Source organism: Panthera uncia, assembly GCF_023721935.1.
Source record: "Panthera uncia isolate 11264 chromosome A1 unlocalized genomic scaffold, Puncia_PCG_1.0 HiC_scaffold_17, whole genome shotgun sequence".
NCBI lineage: Eukaryota > Metazoa > Chordata > Mammalia > Carnivora > Felidae > Panthera > Panthera uncia.
The window spans coordinates 19,216,456-19,232,766 of NW_026057577.1; the positions used below are offsets into that span (position 1 = coordinate 19,216,456).

General features: G+C 43.9%; 1 protein-coding gene and 1 long non-coding RNA gene across 5 annotated transcripts in view; one reads left to right on the plus strand and one right to left on the minus strand.

Moving 5' to 3' along the window:
* ZNF608 (zinc finger protein 608) overlaps positions 1 to 10,040 on the minus strand; it is a 117,672-nt gene extending 107,632 nt beyond the window's left edge. Inside the window, exons 1-2 of one of the 4 annotated variants that reach the window (XM_049649110.1) lie at positions 9,723 to 10,032; positions 5,224 to 6,334 (exon numbers count right to left, since the gene is read on the minus strand). In XM_049649110.1, coding sequence (XP_049505067.1) covers positions 5,224 to 6,129 — 906 coding nt within the window. In that variant the 5' untranslated portion in view covers positions 6,130 to 6,334; positions 9,723 to 10,032. Of the gene's footprint in view, positions 1 to 5,223; positions 7,619 to 9,722 lie in introns of those variants that run through there. The other 3 variants (XM_049649111.1, XM_049649113.1, XM_049649112.1) reach the window with 3 other exon arrangements.
* LOC125935451 (uncharacterized) lies at positions 7,699 to 11,849 on the plus strand. Its single transcript, XR_007461680.1, has 3 exons — positions 7,699 to 7,785; positions 8,401 to 8,447; positions 11,340 to 11,849. It is a non-coding gene; the product is annotated as an uncharacterized LOC125935451 (long non-coding RNA).
* Positions 11,850 to 16,311: the final 4,462 nt, after the last annotated feature.

The window sequence follows — 16,311 nt, forward strand, 5'->3', positions numbered from 1 at the left end:
AATAAACCGGATCACACACTTGTTAACACACACACACACACACACACACACACACGGCTACTTTCCTACTTTTAAAAATGCAAAGGAACTAGGAGCAGTAGATTTATGATTTAAGTGCTTGTGGCTAAAATAGCTTTCCAATTATCAAGGGCCTCTTAGGAGGAGCAAGAATGCATTATGTGTTAATGACCACAACCAGGGGTCCCTTCTTGACTCTTTTGTCAGAACCCGAGCAGATCTTCCCTGCAGCCTCACCATTAACATGTCTGTTTCCTGTCAGCCCACTCAGAGATAATGTCATTTATCTCAGGGAGGCACAAGCCCAGTCATTAGCTTCTATAAAAGACCTCAAACAAAGGCCGGATAATGTTTCACCCAGGGCTCTTACTAAACCCAGAACCAAGCTTAGTGTCTAAAAGTCAAGGACTCAAAAGTTATCATCGTGGAAAGAATATTTTCCCCATTATCAACAATCCTAGATACAGCTCTAAAGGAGAGCGAGGTCTAGTCCAGTAAACACCGGTGGAAAGTGCTATCACACACAATTAGATTAACCGATAAACGCTGACCAGAGTTAGCCTGGAAAGAGCCTTTACCCCTCTGGCCTCCAGGGGGAAAATTGACAGAATAATTCAGGTACTGACTAAAGAGTGAGATCTTTGAAGAGCTGACCCCTCATTGTGACTGCCTGCAGGAACTGAATAGCCATTATAAAGTGTTCAATGGCTGGGCTTCTGGAAATCTTTTAAATAAAAGTGGAACTGGTTAAAATAAATGTAGGAACATGTGTTTTCACAGCGTTCCTCGTATTACTGCAATTGCAAGTTTCTATGAAGTACCAGGTGAACTTTTTTAAATTAAAAAAACACGCACTCACACACAGACACAGTCAAAATTGGAGCGAATCTCGGCCATTCAATCCTTGTTTTTCAAGCTGAAAACGAAGAACAGATGGTCCTTTCCATGTTGTTTGAATCTGGTTATTGAACACCTCTGTGGTTAGGGAGATTTCTGCTTAGCACTTTCGGCATACATTTCATTTACGAACTATAAAATGCTGCTTAGGAAAAAATAAGTCTTTATAACACTCTAATTAAAACCATCTCGGAGCCAAGCAATTTCACCTGAAGAGCATTCTTAACCTGGTGACATTTGGACAATGACTCCCCACCCCTCTCCCCCCTCCCTTTTCTGTGCAGACCATTTGCCAAGTTATTAAAAGTTGCTGAACATTATTTATCTCCTTTAGCACAGTCTTGATCCGTCATGCGTAGTTTTTTCACCTCTCCGGCACACCCGGTACATTTCCAATACCACGTCCGCTCAGGACTCGGTGATCTGCCTCGGCCACACAAACGCCCCCAAGTTTCTTGGCTTCTCCCAGAGTATTTGCTTGGGGAAAGGATGGCCTCTGCACCCACCTCAAAAAGCCCTGTCACCCTCAGAGGCAGCTTATAGAAAAGTAAGGGGCGGGATCCACACTGGCAGCCACCCTTAGTTACCAACGTTTTTAACCGCTAAATCCCTTCTGTGGCTTTCAAAACAGTTTGCTGTCCGACAACAATAGACTTTGTTCTTTAATTACGGCAAGTGACCTTTCTGCCCTTTTATTTCACAGTAGATAAACTGCACTCTCTAAGCAGAATTTGTAGGGGGCACTAGCTTTGGGGGCAGAGGGGGGGACGCATATTGTCCCCAAAACTCATTCATCAAAATACGTTCTTCAACTGCTCACGCTCACTTAGAAAATGTGCCAGAATTCCCTAGTGAAGTGTAAAAGGCTTCTACAAGAGAATAAAATAAAATGAATGATATCCCTTACAGACAGGTCCATTTGTCGACACCACCTTTAGGCTGTTAAGGACCATCTTAATGAAAGCAATAGGATATCAGAGAAGTAATTCTCTTTTCTGAATACGTACTGAGTCGTCAGAACCCTGAGACACAACTGTAAGATCTCCTGTGCCTTTCATGTCTATTGAGGTATTGGGTATTTTTAAGAATTCTTCTATGTAGTTTGGAATTTTCCGGCGATCAAACAAAACCGTGTACCCTGTTTAGCCCGGGCCGAATGCCTGTGTCTGATAAGTCAAAACTGTAAGACGGCTAAGGAGGATACATGCAGAAGAGCCTTAATACAGGCTATTATGCTTCAGAAGAAGGCAGGGGGGGGGGGAGGGGGGGGGTAAGGTGGAGAAGCAGGTTTTAACAACCCAAAGCCAACCCGTCAAATCTACTTATTCAGACATGTCACTGGTGGCTTAACCACAAAATGGGCTATAGAAATATAGCTCAAACATCTTAGAATTATGGCATGTTTTGATTTTGCTCACGTATTAAGGGAGTGGCGACTTTTACAACATACTTGTGGTTTCCACATAAAGGAGCAGAACACTCATTGATTTAATTAGGTTTCATAAGGTCCAATTTATCATGTTTTACATGACTTTGTGTAGTGTAGAAACAGAATAAACAGCCCAAAAATAGACATTTAAGCATGCTGTGAAAATTAACCGGTGACAGCAAGTCTTATGAATCTCCTGTGAAACCTTTCAACCAGGAAAAACAACCCCCCCCACACACACACACACAGAAGAGAAACGCGCACACATACACCCCTCCTTTGGTGTTCACACTTGGCCCCTCGTGAGCCACATCTGATTGCTGGAAATCAATCGTTTTCACTCTTGAGGCGCTTACTCCTCACGAACCCCGAAAATCAAGCCAGGCTGAGGTGAAAACATTCTACAAAATGTCAAAAGAAACCTTCCTCAAAGATGCCTCGGTGCTGAAATACTTGGTCAGGTAAAGCATGTCCTACTAAATCTTTTACCTCCTAAACGGAGGATCCTCCCATCATTAGGAAGTCGTCCCTAAACTGAGGTCTCATTTTCCCATCCACGAGTTGGTGGAATCAGAGCGACTTCCCTGGGTGACATCTGTCCGAGAGAGTGCCATCTCTGGGTGCTGAGGAGGCAAGCATTCTTGGGGGGGGAGGGGGGCGGGTAGGGAGGAGAACCTGAGGACCCGTGTCCCTGAGCCAACACCTCCCTGCTGGACAGAGAATGGCCAAGACTGCAGGATCCAAGCCCCTCGGAGCCATCCCTGAGGGGTCCCTGTGCCAACACCGGGGGCTCCAGTTGGCGGCGGGCGGTGGAGTGAATCTAAAGGCTCTGTGCTCTCTCCCCTCCTCCACCCCCAGCCCCATCACGACTTGTTTGCTCTTCATTTATGTAATTCACATTATCGCATTTATACTGCTCCCGACTCCAGATGAGTTGCACGTATATGAATAATTTAATTCTTCCATTCTTCATCCAGTTTCCTCTGTGACTGGAAAGTGAAAAGAACACAAAAACTGGAGAACCGACACCGCTCTCTAATCTCAGTTGCCATGACAGCAGCCTTTGAGATACAGAAATGTTCCGACTGCCAGCTAAACAAAATTGTTGAATGTGAACATTTGGCTGGAAGATTAAAAGGCTAAGGGGAATGCAAAAGGGCAGTACCTCCCACATTCCAGGCAGCAGTGAATCCAATCAAATGGTTCTGACTCCTTAACCACAGCCATTGTGAGCACTGGATTAGGGCAATTCATCTAGATAGTTAGAGCAGATTATAACTGCAATTGGAAGACTATTGGCAACAAAAGTAAATGCTCTACTGTACTAAGTAATAAGATTTCAGAACGCCTTTTAGCAGAAATTACGCGCAACTACGCAGTGAAATGGAAGTATCGAAACCTGGGATTTTTAAAAATGCATTTCAAGTCATCACTGTAAAATGCTGTCTGCCCAAAGGCACAGGAATCAAAGAAGCGTTCGCAGGCTTTTTGTGATGCTGGCATTATCTACACGTTGATGGACCTTCAACAACTTCTCAAATCATAAAATCAGAACTTTCTTCCTGTACTCCCATCATTAAAGTCTTCAACACACAAAAACAAAAATTGAAAGGTTTGAGGACAGAGCAGCGAATAACTGTACACGGAAATAATCACCCAAAGACATCTTACAGTTCAGATCAAGTTAGACATAGCAAATACACCAAAGTATTTAAGAAGCACATTTCCAAACAGCCACGCCATAAATCACAGGATATGAATTTTTGCTTCTGCAAAGCACTACCGGCAGGATTAAAGACCGATTTTACAGAAACATTACTCACACCCCCAGCTCTCTCCCAACCTGCAGGGTGGACAGAGCACTTTCAGTCCTGGGACACTACCCAACGTACCCCCGTCACTGGACCAGTAAGTCACAGGCCTCCAGCACCGAATGGCACAGCCCTGGGGGCAAGTTTTCCAAAGGCAGTGTCTAACCAGACTTTTGCTCAAATGCGACCCCAAATTCTCGTCTCCTCTGGCCGTTTTCACATTTCAGGAGCACCAATCCGCCAAGCCTTTTTTTTTCACTTGTCTTCACCAGCCTTCCCACTCCCTAGGCAAGCCAGAAATCCAAAGGAGAACACTCATATCTCCAGCTAAGAACTAGGCCGGGGCACCAGGGTACAGTCCTAAAAGCCACCAAAAACATTCCAGTCATTCTACACGGCGAAGCAACTGACAACACAGGGGCACCCAGCTGGGGTTTAACCCAGGACCAATGAGAGGAACCCATGCAAGGCTGATGCCCTTTGACAGAACTATGTTGGAGAAAGTAACGGAAAAAAAAATAAAAATAAAAATAAACAGGTTGAGGGAGGAGTGTAATTGAGAATCCTCGACCTACCTCCCCAGGGAGGGACCGTGAACCCTGCCCCTAAGGACACACTACCAGAAATACTAGGGCGCGTATATTCACATGTAAGACAGCTCTCCTTGGGCGAGAAACCAGGACAGGAGTCAAGTGGGTACATGAGCAGGTTTTCTATTAAAAGCACACCACAACTGGCTGACTGGCCAGAAGCCCTTCTGCAGGGTAAAAGGCACTTTAGGAACACCCAGGCCCTCCCACCCGGGGACCTGAACACTTAGCACCACAAGCAGCAGCAGCAGAAGCAAGAGCTAAAACCGTGCACCCAAGGAAGCTCCCCCATTCCAAATTCTCGTGGAAAGGATGCAGAGGACAGAAATCTCACAAAGAACCAGAAAGCACAAATAGGAAGTGTTAAGGCACACAGAGGACACCCACCCCCTCCCCAAACACACACACACACACACACACACACACAAATGCACACAAAGAGGAAAGTGGGAAGTCGAGGAAGGCGACTTTATCCTACCTTCTCGGTTTTCAGTTTCTTGATTCGCCTGTGGCTCTCCTCCTCCTCCTCTTCCTTCTTTAACAACATAGAGTTTCCCATGAGCCCTGAATCCGGGGCACTTTTGCTAACTTCCCCTGCAGCCGAGCCGCTGCCACTCCCAGCGCCCCCGCAGTGGAAGGGGCTCGCGCCACCTCCATTGCTCTTGGCCCCAAAGCCATAGAGGTGCCCCCCGGAAGGGGCCTGGCCGCCACTGCCATTCTGGTGGCCCTGAAGCAGGTCGTGCTTGTCCTTCCTGGATTTCCCCGCATCCTTATCCCGCTTGGCACCTCGGCTGCTCTGGCTTTTACCTGCCTTCTCCTCTTTGCTTTTCCCACAGGAGGCCGCCCCCGCGGTGGCCGCGGAGGTGCCGGTGCCGGTACTATTGCCGTTTGGGTTGCTGACGCCGCCGCTGCTCACACTTTGACCCAGCGCTGAATTCATGCCAGTTGCCTCTCCAGGGCGCCCTTGGACTTCCTGCCTCTTGCCAGTGCTGCTGATCTCGGGAATCCCATACAAGGCAGCAGAAGGCAGAGATTTATTAGCATCCTTAGAAGTTTTACTCCTTTTCACTTTTGATTTGCTGGTCTCTTTGTGTGAATTCCCCTGGGGAGCAGAAGGCTGAACAGAAGCAAATTTTAGGCCATCAGCTAAGGCTGCGGTAGCACCGGCCCCGCTGGAGGCCAGACCTCCGCAATCCTTCGAGTTGCTGCTGCTAGGCGTGTTGGTGGAATTATTCATCTCAAATTTCTGTCTGTCCTTCTCCAAATCAGCGTCCAAATCGATTATTAAATTTCCAACCCCGATTTCCCAATCATCACCACTGTCATAAGTATCAACCGTATTTGGATCCACACCTTTTCCTGCAGTAGAAATGTTCACTGACATCCTGAAGATGAGCTCTCTAGTATAAAAATCCGATGAACTTTCCTTTGGAGATGAGGGGACATCCGTTTAGCTCCGCTGGGCTTTCTTTTAAAAAAAAAAAAAAAAAAAAAAGAGGAAAAAAAAATCTTCTAATCTTCCTCTTCTTTTTCCTGCCCCAGGAATGTGTCCAGGGATTTTACACCCTTTAGTCCCGGTCCACCTTTTCCTGTGAAGGGGGGAAAAGTCGGATATTTCTTGTCTGGGTGTTACCAGAATAAAAAACGATTAATACTGGGGAGTCAGTAAGGGGTACAGGGAAAATTGGAGAAGAAGGTGGCTCCTATATTGTCCCCACAGTCCAGTACCAGGTTTAAAAGAAAATAACCAAGCCCAAAAAAACTTACCCGTGATAGTAAGCATCTTACAGTAGCTTAAAAAAAAAAAAAATCCCTTTATCAACAGCACAAGGATAATTACTCTTTTTAAGGCATTAAAATATCTTAAAGATCTGAGTCAAGTCCAGAAAGGTTTAAAAAAAAAAAAAAAAGAGTTTAGGATTTTTTTTTTCATACATGTGATATCTCAGCCCCAGAAACACAGCCTAAACACTCAGACAAGAGGGAGGAACACAGCTTTAAACATCCCTAAACGCGTCCTAGATCTTGCAATTTCAAAGACCAGACCCTGGAAGTCCTCTTGAGGCTAGTTTCAGAATTATGTTTCTAAATTTTCCTTATTTCTAATTTTATGACTTCTTTTTACAAATTGTCTGGGCAATCAGTTTTTTGTTCCCAGTAAGGAACAGGAAAAACAACCAATAACTACCTCCCCCCCCCCCCCAGCAAACACATACCGTCTCTTCCCCAACAGTTTATACAATTTTATTTTTGAAATACACACACACGTCTTTAAGAGCATTTCTCTATAAAAAGACAGTGTTTAAAAAAAAAAAAAAAGGCTGAATACCTGCCTTTTGAGGGAAAAAAAATTACATGTAAACAATTCTACCGTATTCCTAGGTCACAGACTTGCTCAATCTGTTAAATATGGTGCCACTGACTGTACAGGGAAACTGATTAAGACATGCACTTTAAGTAGTCTGCGCCAAGGTGGCCTCAATGACCGCAAATGAGTGTGTGTTTGACAAAGATCAGTTAAAACGGTTTTTAAAGGGATCAGCCCCTTTTAACAGTTGATTGTCGAGAAAAATAAATAAATATACATACACACACACACACACACACACACAGACATTGCTTACCTTTAATCCTTTATCATTTTTTAATTAGGCCAGCAAATCAAAATGCCTTTCCCACTCCACTCGGCAAACAAGCCTGTGCCTCATTTTACTTAAACACCAAATGATCAAGAAGGAAGAAACCAAATAACACATCTCAGCCAGAATAATCACTCGATAACATTATTCCACCTCCCCACCCCCCTTTTGGCAAACGGATCAGGAGTCCTTTTCTCCTTAAAAAAATGTGTCACTGTACAGCTGGAAGATAATGTTTCACATTCACAACAGAAGCACCAAAGGTTTTTTTTCCTCTTAACAAGCATCGAGAATAATAGTTTTTTATAGATATATATAAAAAAAAGAGAGAGCTTAGAGAAAAAAGTTTTCCCAACTTCTCATTCCGCCTTCAGTTCCAGACTTCAGAGTCACCGTGATCAGTAAGTAATGATCCCATGTAGCAAACCTACAGGCGTCCGCTAGTAACAAGACAGAATGTGCTAACATCGGGATAAATTAGTGAAAGGGAAGAAAGAATAAGAAGAAACGACTGAAAATCTGGGCTGGATTCCGCCTGTTAGTCGGGAAGTGGCATTTTTCCGCCCGTCCTGACAGATTTGATTTCTTGAACTAACTTAAGAGGAAAGGAGGGGGAAGAAGAGGGGGAGGGGAGGAGGGGGCGAAGAGGGAGGAGGGGGGAGGGGCAGGAGGAGGAAGAAAGGGTAGGATGAGAACCCCAGCCGAAGGAGAAAAAGAAAGGTGTGGAGGGGGAGGGGAGCAGATGATTCAATGAGCTGATAAACCAGTTAGAACAGCATTCGCTCGGGGCGGGGGGCGGTGGGGTGAGGAAAATAACGGCGTTTAAAATTGGTTCAGTCTTCGAAACCCAAAGGATGTGATGTTTTCCTGTTTTATGTTGTTTTAAGAAAAAGGAACCCAGTTCCTAGTATAGTCCCCGGGGGGGGGGGGGGGGGGGGGAATCCGCCGTCGCTCAAGCCAATCACTCATGTGGTAATTCGATAATTAGAGTAAAAAAAAAAAAATTTTTTTTTTAGGCGACCTTTTTCCGGACAGTTTTTCCCATTGATAGTCGCAGCAAACGGTGCGTCTCCCTTTTATTTATTTTTCTCTCCTCCTCCTCTCTCACCCACCCCCCTCCTGTGTTTAGTCAGATGGCCCCGGAGCTTGGCTTAGTATTTTTAATTAGCTGGCGTTTGGAAGCTAAAAGCAGTAATGAATTGTTGATGGATTGGAAGTGGAGAGTCGCTTTGCTGGAAATGTCGGGGCTGGGAGAGGGGGATGGGCGAGTTAGCAACAACCAACCATCTAAAAGGAGCGATTTTGTTACAGTGCAAGCCTTTCACATCACGTGAGGATCAAGGGCTCAATTGGTTGTCGTGAGAACAAAAATGGTGACAAGCGTATCAAGAAAATACTGATCTGGTCTTTAAAAAAAAGCTGAAGGTCTCTCCCCTCCCCCTGCACACACTCCCCACCCCCCGCCGCCGCCTCCCCGCGCCCCCACCCCCCTGCAGTGGGCGCAGCTACAAGTTATGAATGTGAAACATTTCTCGCAGATCTAGGCTCTCGGAAGTTCGAAGGAGTGAAATGTAATGAGCACAAGAGCAAAGCAGATGTTTTAAAGAAACACCTTATAAACCACTCCTCAACTTATCTCCAATTTGTCGGCTTTCCCGAGGGGCCAGGGATGGGGACGCCTAGCAGAGGAGGGAGGGCACCTCCAAGCTACTTGGGTTTTAGGGACCCCCTCACGTCTTAAACAAAGAAAAATATTTTGCTAGCTCGCGAGCCAGGTCATGTAATAAACACACCATTGTTACTCTATTTGTGGGTTTGTTTGGGTTGGGTGGGGCGCTTTTTTTTCCCCTTAATGGTGTTTTTGCTGCTTGCTTTTTTAAGGAGGTGGAAAATGGTAATTATAACCATTACATGTAATGGGTGACTATTCCCTTGTTTAATATTAAATTATTGGGAACTAGGATGTGGCAAGAGATAGAAATCGGCTTGTTCTGCCCTTGCCCCCATTTTCCTGGCTCGGTTTGGAAGAGGGTCTTGCCCAGCTAGGACAGGAGAGGGAGGGGGCGAGGTGAGCTAGGGAATAGACACTGCAGATCAGGATATGTAACTGTGTCACTTTTATTCTCCTTGGGTTACAGCCCAAAAGGTAATTTACTCTAAGTTACCCCGAGTGCCCAGTCAAGCTTAATTTGTGTGAAGAAGTTACAAATGCTTCACCCTCCACTGAATAAAATTCACCCTTCTTGGGTTGTTGTTCTCAATGCAAAAGCCAAACCCTGTAACTAGTTCCTCATTTCAATGCATAAAACTCGCACATTCCCCACGCAACCGTACTTACGGTCTGTATTGGATCGAGTTGACCTTTTCCTTCTAACTGCATTGAATGTGTTTGGTTGCAGCCGCTTTATTTTGGAAATTATAATCTCTTCAACAAATTTATTATTAAAGAAGATGGACCATCAAATGTCACAGACCGTCCTGTGTATTTTTTGTAAAAGCAAAAATTAACATTAAAAAAAAAAGAAAACAAAAATCCCCCTGGTGCACACACACAACAAGCTTGTTCTGCAACACTGAAATCAGGACTGAAACACAACACACACACAGGGGGAGTGGAGCAAAAGGAGCTCTCAGCCTCTATACCTGAAAGGGACTTTTCTTTGTTCCCATTGCCCTTTCGCATCGGGCCAATCAGAGAGCAGCTTTTATGAAACTGGGCTCTCTCATTGGCTAGCTGCTTTCTCTTGGCTACTGTAGGGGGTTGAGATATACACACGTATAAAACACACACTGAGAGCGGGTGGGGGTGCGGTGGGGGGTGGTTGTGGAGACAAAGCGTTTTATTTTCCAACCAGATTGGGGATGGGGAACCTCCTGCAGTAAGAAGAAAAAAAAAAAAATGGTGCGCCCGTTTCAATTACTACATCATTCACATAAAACACTTATTTATTAAAACAAATCTCAAACAGGCTGCGAGGAAAGGATGTCGGTAAATACAAGTTTGATTGTGTTATCTTGGGGGAAATAATGTATGTGATCGCTCGGTGGCAGAGGGAAGCCAAATGAGCCACTAGCGCGTAGCGAGAAGAGGGAGGCTGGCTGTGTGGAAATGACTGCGAGCGTTTTGCTGGCTTCCCTTCCTTGTTGCAAGGACTCAGCAGCGCGAACTCCCAAGAATGATTTTCTGTATTGCAGCTTCTGGCTTTCAACCCTCCCCCACCACTTCGCCCTTCTTCCAATTTTTTTTTTTTTTTTTTTTCCCCGTGTCTCTCTTTTTACTCGCTGATTAAATAAGAAAAATCGATCTGGGGGTAAAGGCGGCGGTGGGGAAACAAGTAACCCTTTTGTTTCCAGTCTTCTGTTGTACAAGCACTTAAGTGTGAACGCTGGCAACCATTTAACCGCCACTACGTGAACACTTCTTCCCTGGAATTTGTAACAAATCTTTTCCACCTGGTTCTAGGCGGCTCCAAAAAAATTAAAAAATAAAATAAGGTCCCAGCCAACCATATTAACACCTCGGGCCAGCCTCGTTTTTTACCAAATCGATTTGTGGGAGATAAATATACTAAAAAGATTAACCCGTTAAACAGTCCCAGTATGCATTTTTAAACGGAAACATTGTCAGAGTTCCCCTTCCCCCAGATCTTTAACCCTATCTTGGGGAAAGGGGGGGGGGGGTGTGTGTCAAAGTCCTCTGACCGCTAGCCAGCTCAATCCACCAAGAAATAGAGAAATATTTTACAATCTATTATAGGACGAATGCCAACAACCAAGTTAATGGGACTCTGAGGTCACAGGATAAGAGAGGTTATATAAAATAACAAGTGTAGTATTGTACTGTAACAGCTAATATACTTAAATTAATGTATATATATATATATATATATATATATTAAGCCTTTACAGCACTTTTATTTTTTAATTTTTCACTGTTATTTGCCATTACTTTTAGGAGCTACAATGTGGAAACCTTAAAGTCAAAGATGTACTCTGAATTTCACTGAAAGCATCATGATCCCAAGCATTAAAGATCCAACACTACTGTAATTTCCACATGACAATTACAATTTGAGGATGTGTCTTCAGAGTCAAATGGACATATAAAGTGGATTACCGGTAGCAAAAGACAGCTCATGATGTAAACACTCAGGGATGACTTTGCGGGTCAATAAAAATATTTATGTCACATGTTTTAAGTAATGTCTATTGACTCATGTTTGAGCTTCCAATATATTTAGTTCTTTTTAAAAATGGCAATGTGGGGGCGCCTGCGTGGCTCAGTCGGTTAAGCGACCGACTTCAGCTCAGGTCATGATCTCACAGTCCATGAGTTCGAGCCCCGCGTCGGGCTCTGTGCTGATAGCTCAGAGCCTGGAGCCTGCTTCAGATTCTGTGTCTCCCTCTCTGTCTGACCCTCCCTTGTTCGTGCTCTGTCTCTCTCTGTCTCAAAAATAAATAAACATTAAAATAAATAAATAAATAAATAAAATAAAAATGGCAATGTGTTGTTTCATTACCCACGATGAACTCAACTTGATGCTGCAAATAGTAATAAACAGCACTTTGCTGAGGTATATAAACTAGAGGAATGTAATCTAGACTAGTCCTTAGATCTCCCTAAAGCGATCTATATTCAAATCAATGCGATACATTAACAAATAAAATGGGGCAAATTAGCCACCTGATATCCACTTACCCTCCATTTTAGCTCTGATGTTTGTTTCTATTTTTGAATATACAGATTTACAAATTCTTTTAATGTTCAATTGATAGTAATAGCACCATATGGTGATTTTTTTTTTTTTTTTTAACTTTTCTTCTTTTGGAGGAGAGGTTCCTCAAACGTCCAGATCACTCCTGGGCACTTCCACTGTCCCTGGAGTATGTACTCCATTTCAGCCATTGGAAGACCATGGCTACCCACCCCCCCAATGTTATATCAGCTTAGAAAAATCAACAGCTAGCTCTTACAACAACTGGACTTCAAAAAGCACAGAAAATAAGACCTGAATTTGTGAAGCTGGAAAGGGTAGAAGCAGCCCTCTAACACTGCCTTGGTAAAAAGCAAATCCCTGAGTCTGGGGCATGGATTCAGGATAACTAAAACCAAAGCTCAGGCTTCCTAATACTCAAATAATCTGATCTAACCCTAACATTACCACCTAACCTTGAATCTAAACTTTTTTGCTCAGTAAACCCTAATTGTCAAAGGTAGGGGCTTATGCCAAACTCATTCACGAATTTAACTCAAACCCTTTTCCTGCCATCCCAACATCTCCACACTCCATTTGCACCCCACCCCCCATCTCCTGCCCTCCCCATTCTTCTCTAAGATTTGAATAAGCCAGAGTTGTTATGCTGGCTTTGCGTGTGTTTGTTTTGTTTTGTTTGACAAAGGGGGCAATCAAGAGACATCAGAGGGCTATCAGCTAATTGATGAGTGAAACGAAGATAATTAACTAGCAGCTTTAGAAAGTCAGAGCTGCTCCCCTCACAAAAATCGGGACGCTCTCAGATTTTAGAGAAGAAAGTTTTAGCTCTGTCTCTTATCAAGATAACAGGACCACGCCAGTCTCCATATTAATATCCACATGCACATCCTTGGTGATGCCGGCACACTATTGCATGACACGAGCACTTTGTCATTTTAGTGCCCGTCTCCCCAGAGATGTGGTAGTGGGGAGGAGCCAGCTGGAATTGGAGTCTAGAAGGAATGGAGGGGTGGAAGCCGCTTGAGGAATAGTGGGTAAAGGGGGCAGTTAAAGAGTGTTCTCCAATCACCATCACCAAGAGCCCTGCCCCCCAGGATATTCTGCACCAATCACAAGGTGCAGAAGCTTCCGGCCTAGGACTTTCCCCACTATTTACGAGCAAAAGAGCCCAATGCCAAGAAAGCCAGGGCCTTCGAGCAGTTAACACAGAAAAACACAACAGTAGATGTGTCTCCGGTTCCTATTTCCTCTGAATTATGGTGTAGGAGGGATCAGAAAAAAAATTCTTCAGCTTTTATTAGGATGGGAGTGTATACCTGGTCCTAGCTTTTCTAAAAAATCTCTGTCAACATGGACACGTCCTCGCTCAGGACCAAGTGGGAAAAGTGGAAAGCAAAGCTATCAAGAATAAAACCGACCTGGAAATGGGCTTGGTGTATGGGAAAAGGAACTCAATTTAGACATAATGAGAAACTTTGTGGCTGCCCAAGAAGATTGTGGAGAAAGATTCTTATCTGTGTGGGGTTGTTTATGAACAGACCGGCCTCAAGGTAGTGGGCAGGTGACCTGCCCTGGTTTCCAGGGAATGTAGAGTTGGTGATTTACACGCCCACACAAACACTAGAAGGTCTTCACTCTTTTCACCTACTGGTAACATTCTAGCCTCCCACTTGCACAAGGTCTTCTAGAGAAAACTGTTCCTCTGCCTTTTCACACCTGCTGACTAAGTCCACTTTGAGTTTCCGGGGAGCATTTTTAACGCTATCCCTCCCTAGACAACTATCACCAAAAATAGATGAGCAGTGTTCTTGGTTAAACATGTGGCATGTTTGCAATGTCCTGAAATATCGCCAGACCGAAATAAAGTGACAAGAAGCAGGTGTCCGGTGGAAAGAGAGGACCAGTACACAGAAACATTTCAGGCCCTTCCCTGGGGGGCAGAAGGCAGGGTGAGGTAGGGTGGGATCCATAAAGGAAACACACTGATGGTATTCACCCTTCCCGGGAAGACTTGGGGATATTCAGATAACACGTTTTGTGACTACGGACATTTACACACATTGTGTAACACAGCTGTGTTAACGTCTCAGGTCATTTCTATGCACCATTCACCTTCCATTTAATCTCCTGAGAGTCTAACAAAAGGGACCCTCCATTGAGGGGAAGGAGATTAATGGCTATCTTCACACATTTTCATACCCCAGTTTTGTTTCAACAAATTGAAACGATATAAAGCACGATTCCCATGCTCTGATTTAAGACTACGATGAAGTTTAATAGCAAAGAAATACAAAGCTAAAGAAGATGCTTCCCCCTCTATGTGTGTGTCTTTCCCCATCTCTTCTCCCAATCCTCAAACTTGCAAGAAAAAAAGAAAACACAGCAAATCGCGTCCCTTTCAGGCCCTGCAGTGCTAGAGAAACTGGCAAATATCGCAAAACAGTGCATTCTTCTACAGGAAAACATTTGTATACGGCTCACATTGAGAGAACCGCAATGTAGGTCAGTGTTAAGTGTCTGAAATGGAACCTCTGCTTGGAGCAGGCCCTTGCAGTGTCGTGCCCGCTACTATATCTGAACGGGTGCCCAAGCAAGGTCTGCGGATCAGTTAACAAAGTAAGGCAATTTACATCGCATGTAATGAAACCATTTCTGGAAAAGGATTTTTCTTTTAGGCCAGTGGAGACTGGGTACATAAAGAAGATCAAAACACAAGCTACAGTTTTTTAAAACTACTTATTGGAGATTGCTGTTGCTGGTTTTATTACAATATGTATTTTACAGATTTAGGTAATAGCCCTGATTTTTCAAATCGACCTCTGTTTAGACACGTTTCACTTTGGGCTGTTTCTTGTCTGCAAAATTACAGTCATTTGCACGTTATTACAGTGAGTAGGAGACAGATTGTATTTAGCGTTGGGTGGGGGAAGGGTTATTATGGGAAGTGTTCTGCTACGGTCAGCACATAATTTCAGCCTGAAGAAAATTGCTTCTGAATGGCTGGTCTGTTAGCTAGCCAAGGAATGGTCACTGGGAGAGACTGAAAAAATACTTCTGCTTAATCTGCATTATAGAATTACTCTCATTTCCAGAAAGATGGGCTGTGGAAAGAATGATCGTTAAAGGCAACGTGAAAACTTGTAGGTGAAATGTTGTCACAGCTCTCTTTGAATCTAAAACAATTCCGACCAAAGACGATGCCACCAAGAAGGAAAGGGCCCGAAGGGAGCCCATACAGCCATTATGTTCCACTCCATCTTTCTCCCTTGCTTTGCTTTCTCAGCTCCCCCTCTTGCGATTTACAAAAATCTCTAGAACCTTAATGACAGTGGGTTTTTAACATACGTGTCAAATTGTGTAAGAGTAATACAAAATTCATGGGCAAGTATATCTCTAGCTCTCACACATACATGACTGCAAGAAAAAAAAAATTCCCAATACAGCCTCTTCTTGGAAACAGGAACAGAATCCCCTTAATTATGAAAGTATTTCATGTACTTTTGGCGCTAGAATTTCAGAATTTCTCGGCACTTTACAAACTACATTCCATTTGTGCAGATTTCAGAGAGCTGCCAGATGAATCAAGCAATGACGCTTATCAGAAACAGTCACCCCTGTCGAATTTTAATTTAAATCAAACCCTTACGCATCTGCTAAAAAAAGTCTCAATATCTTGGTTAGAAGAAAAAAAAAAAAATCAGGCGACCAAAGTTCATTTAAAAAAATAAATAAATAAATAAAAGAGTACCATTATATTCCGCTCCTTTGGCTGCGGAGTATTACTTTTGTTGTGAACAACTGTGCCTCTTTTGTTTTCAAAACAAGCTTTCCTAAAGGATGAATCACTACAAACTTGTGGAGACTAGGCAATGCACGACAGAAAGCCAGAAAGTGATCGTGCTATTTCCTGCAGTATCCTCTCCACCCATCCTCTCGGCTCAGCGAGCCTCCAGCCCACCAGCCAATCATCATTATGGAAACGTGCTTCTCAGCCTCCTGATTGGCTGACTCCTGGGCCAGTATGTTCAGGTTTCTACAGCTCCGAGTACCATTCTTCTGCACGCCAGCCTGCTCTGTGGACCCTCTCCTTCCAAAAATATTTTAACCACTTATTCTTTGCCTTGCTTTTTTTCCCCTTTCTTTTTTTTTTCCCTTCTGTCTTCTTCTTCTTCTTCTTCTTCTTCTTCTTCTTCTTCTTCTTCTTCTTCTTCT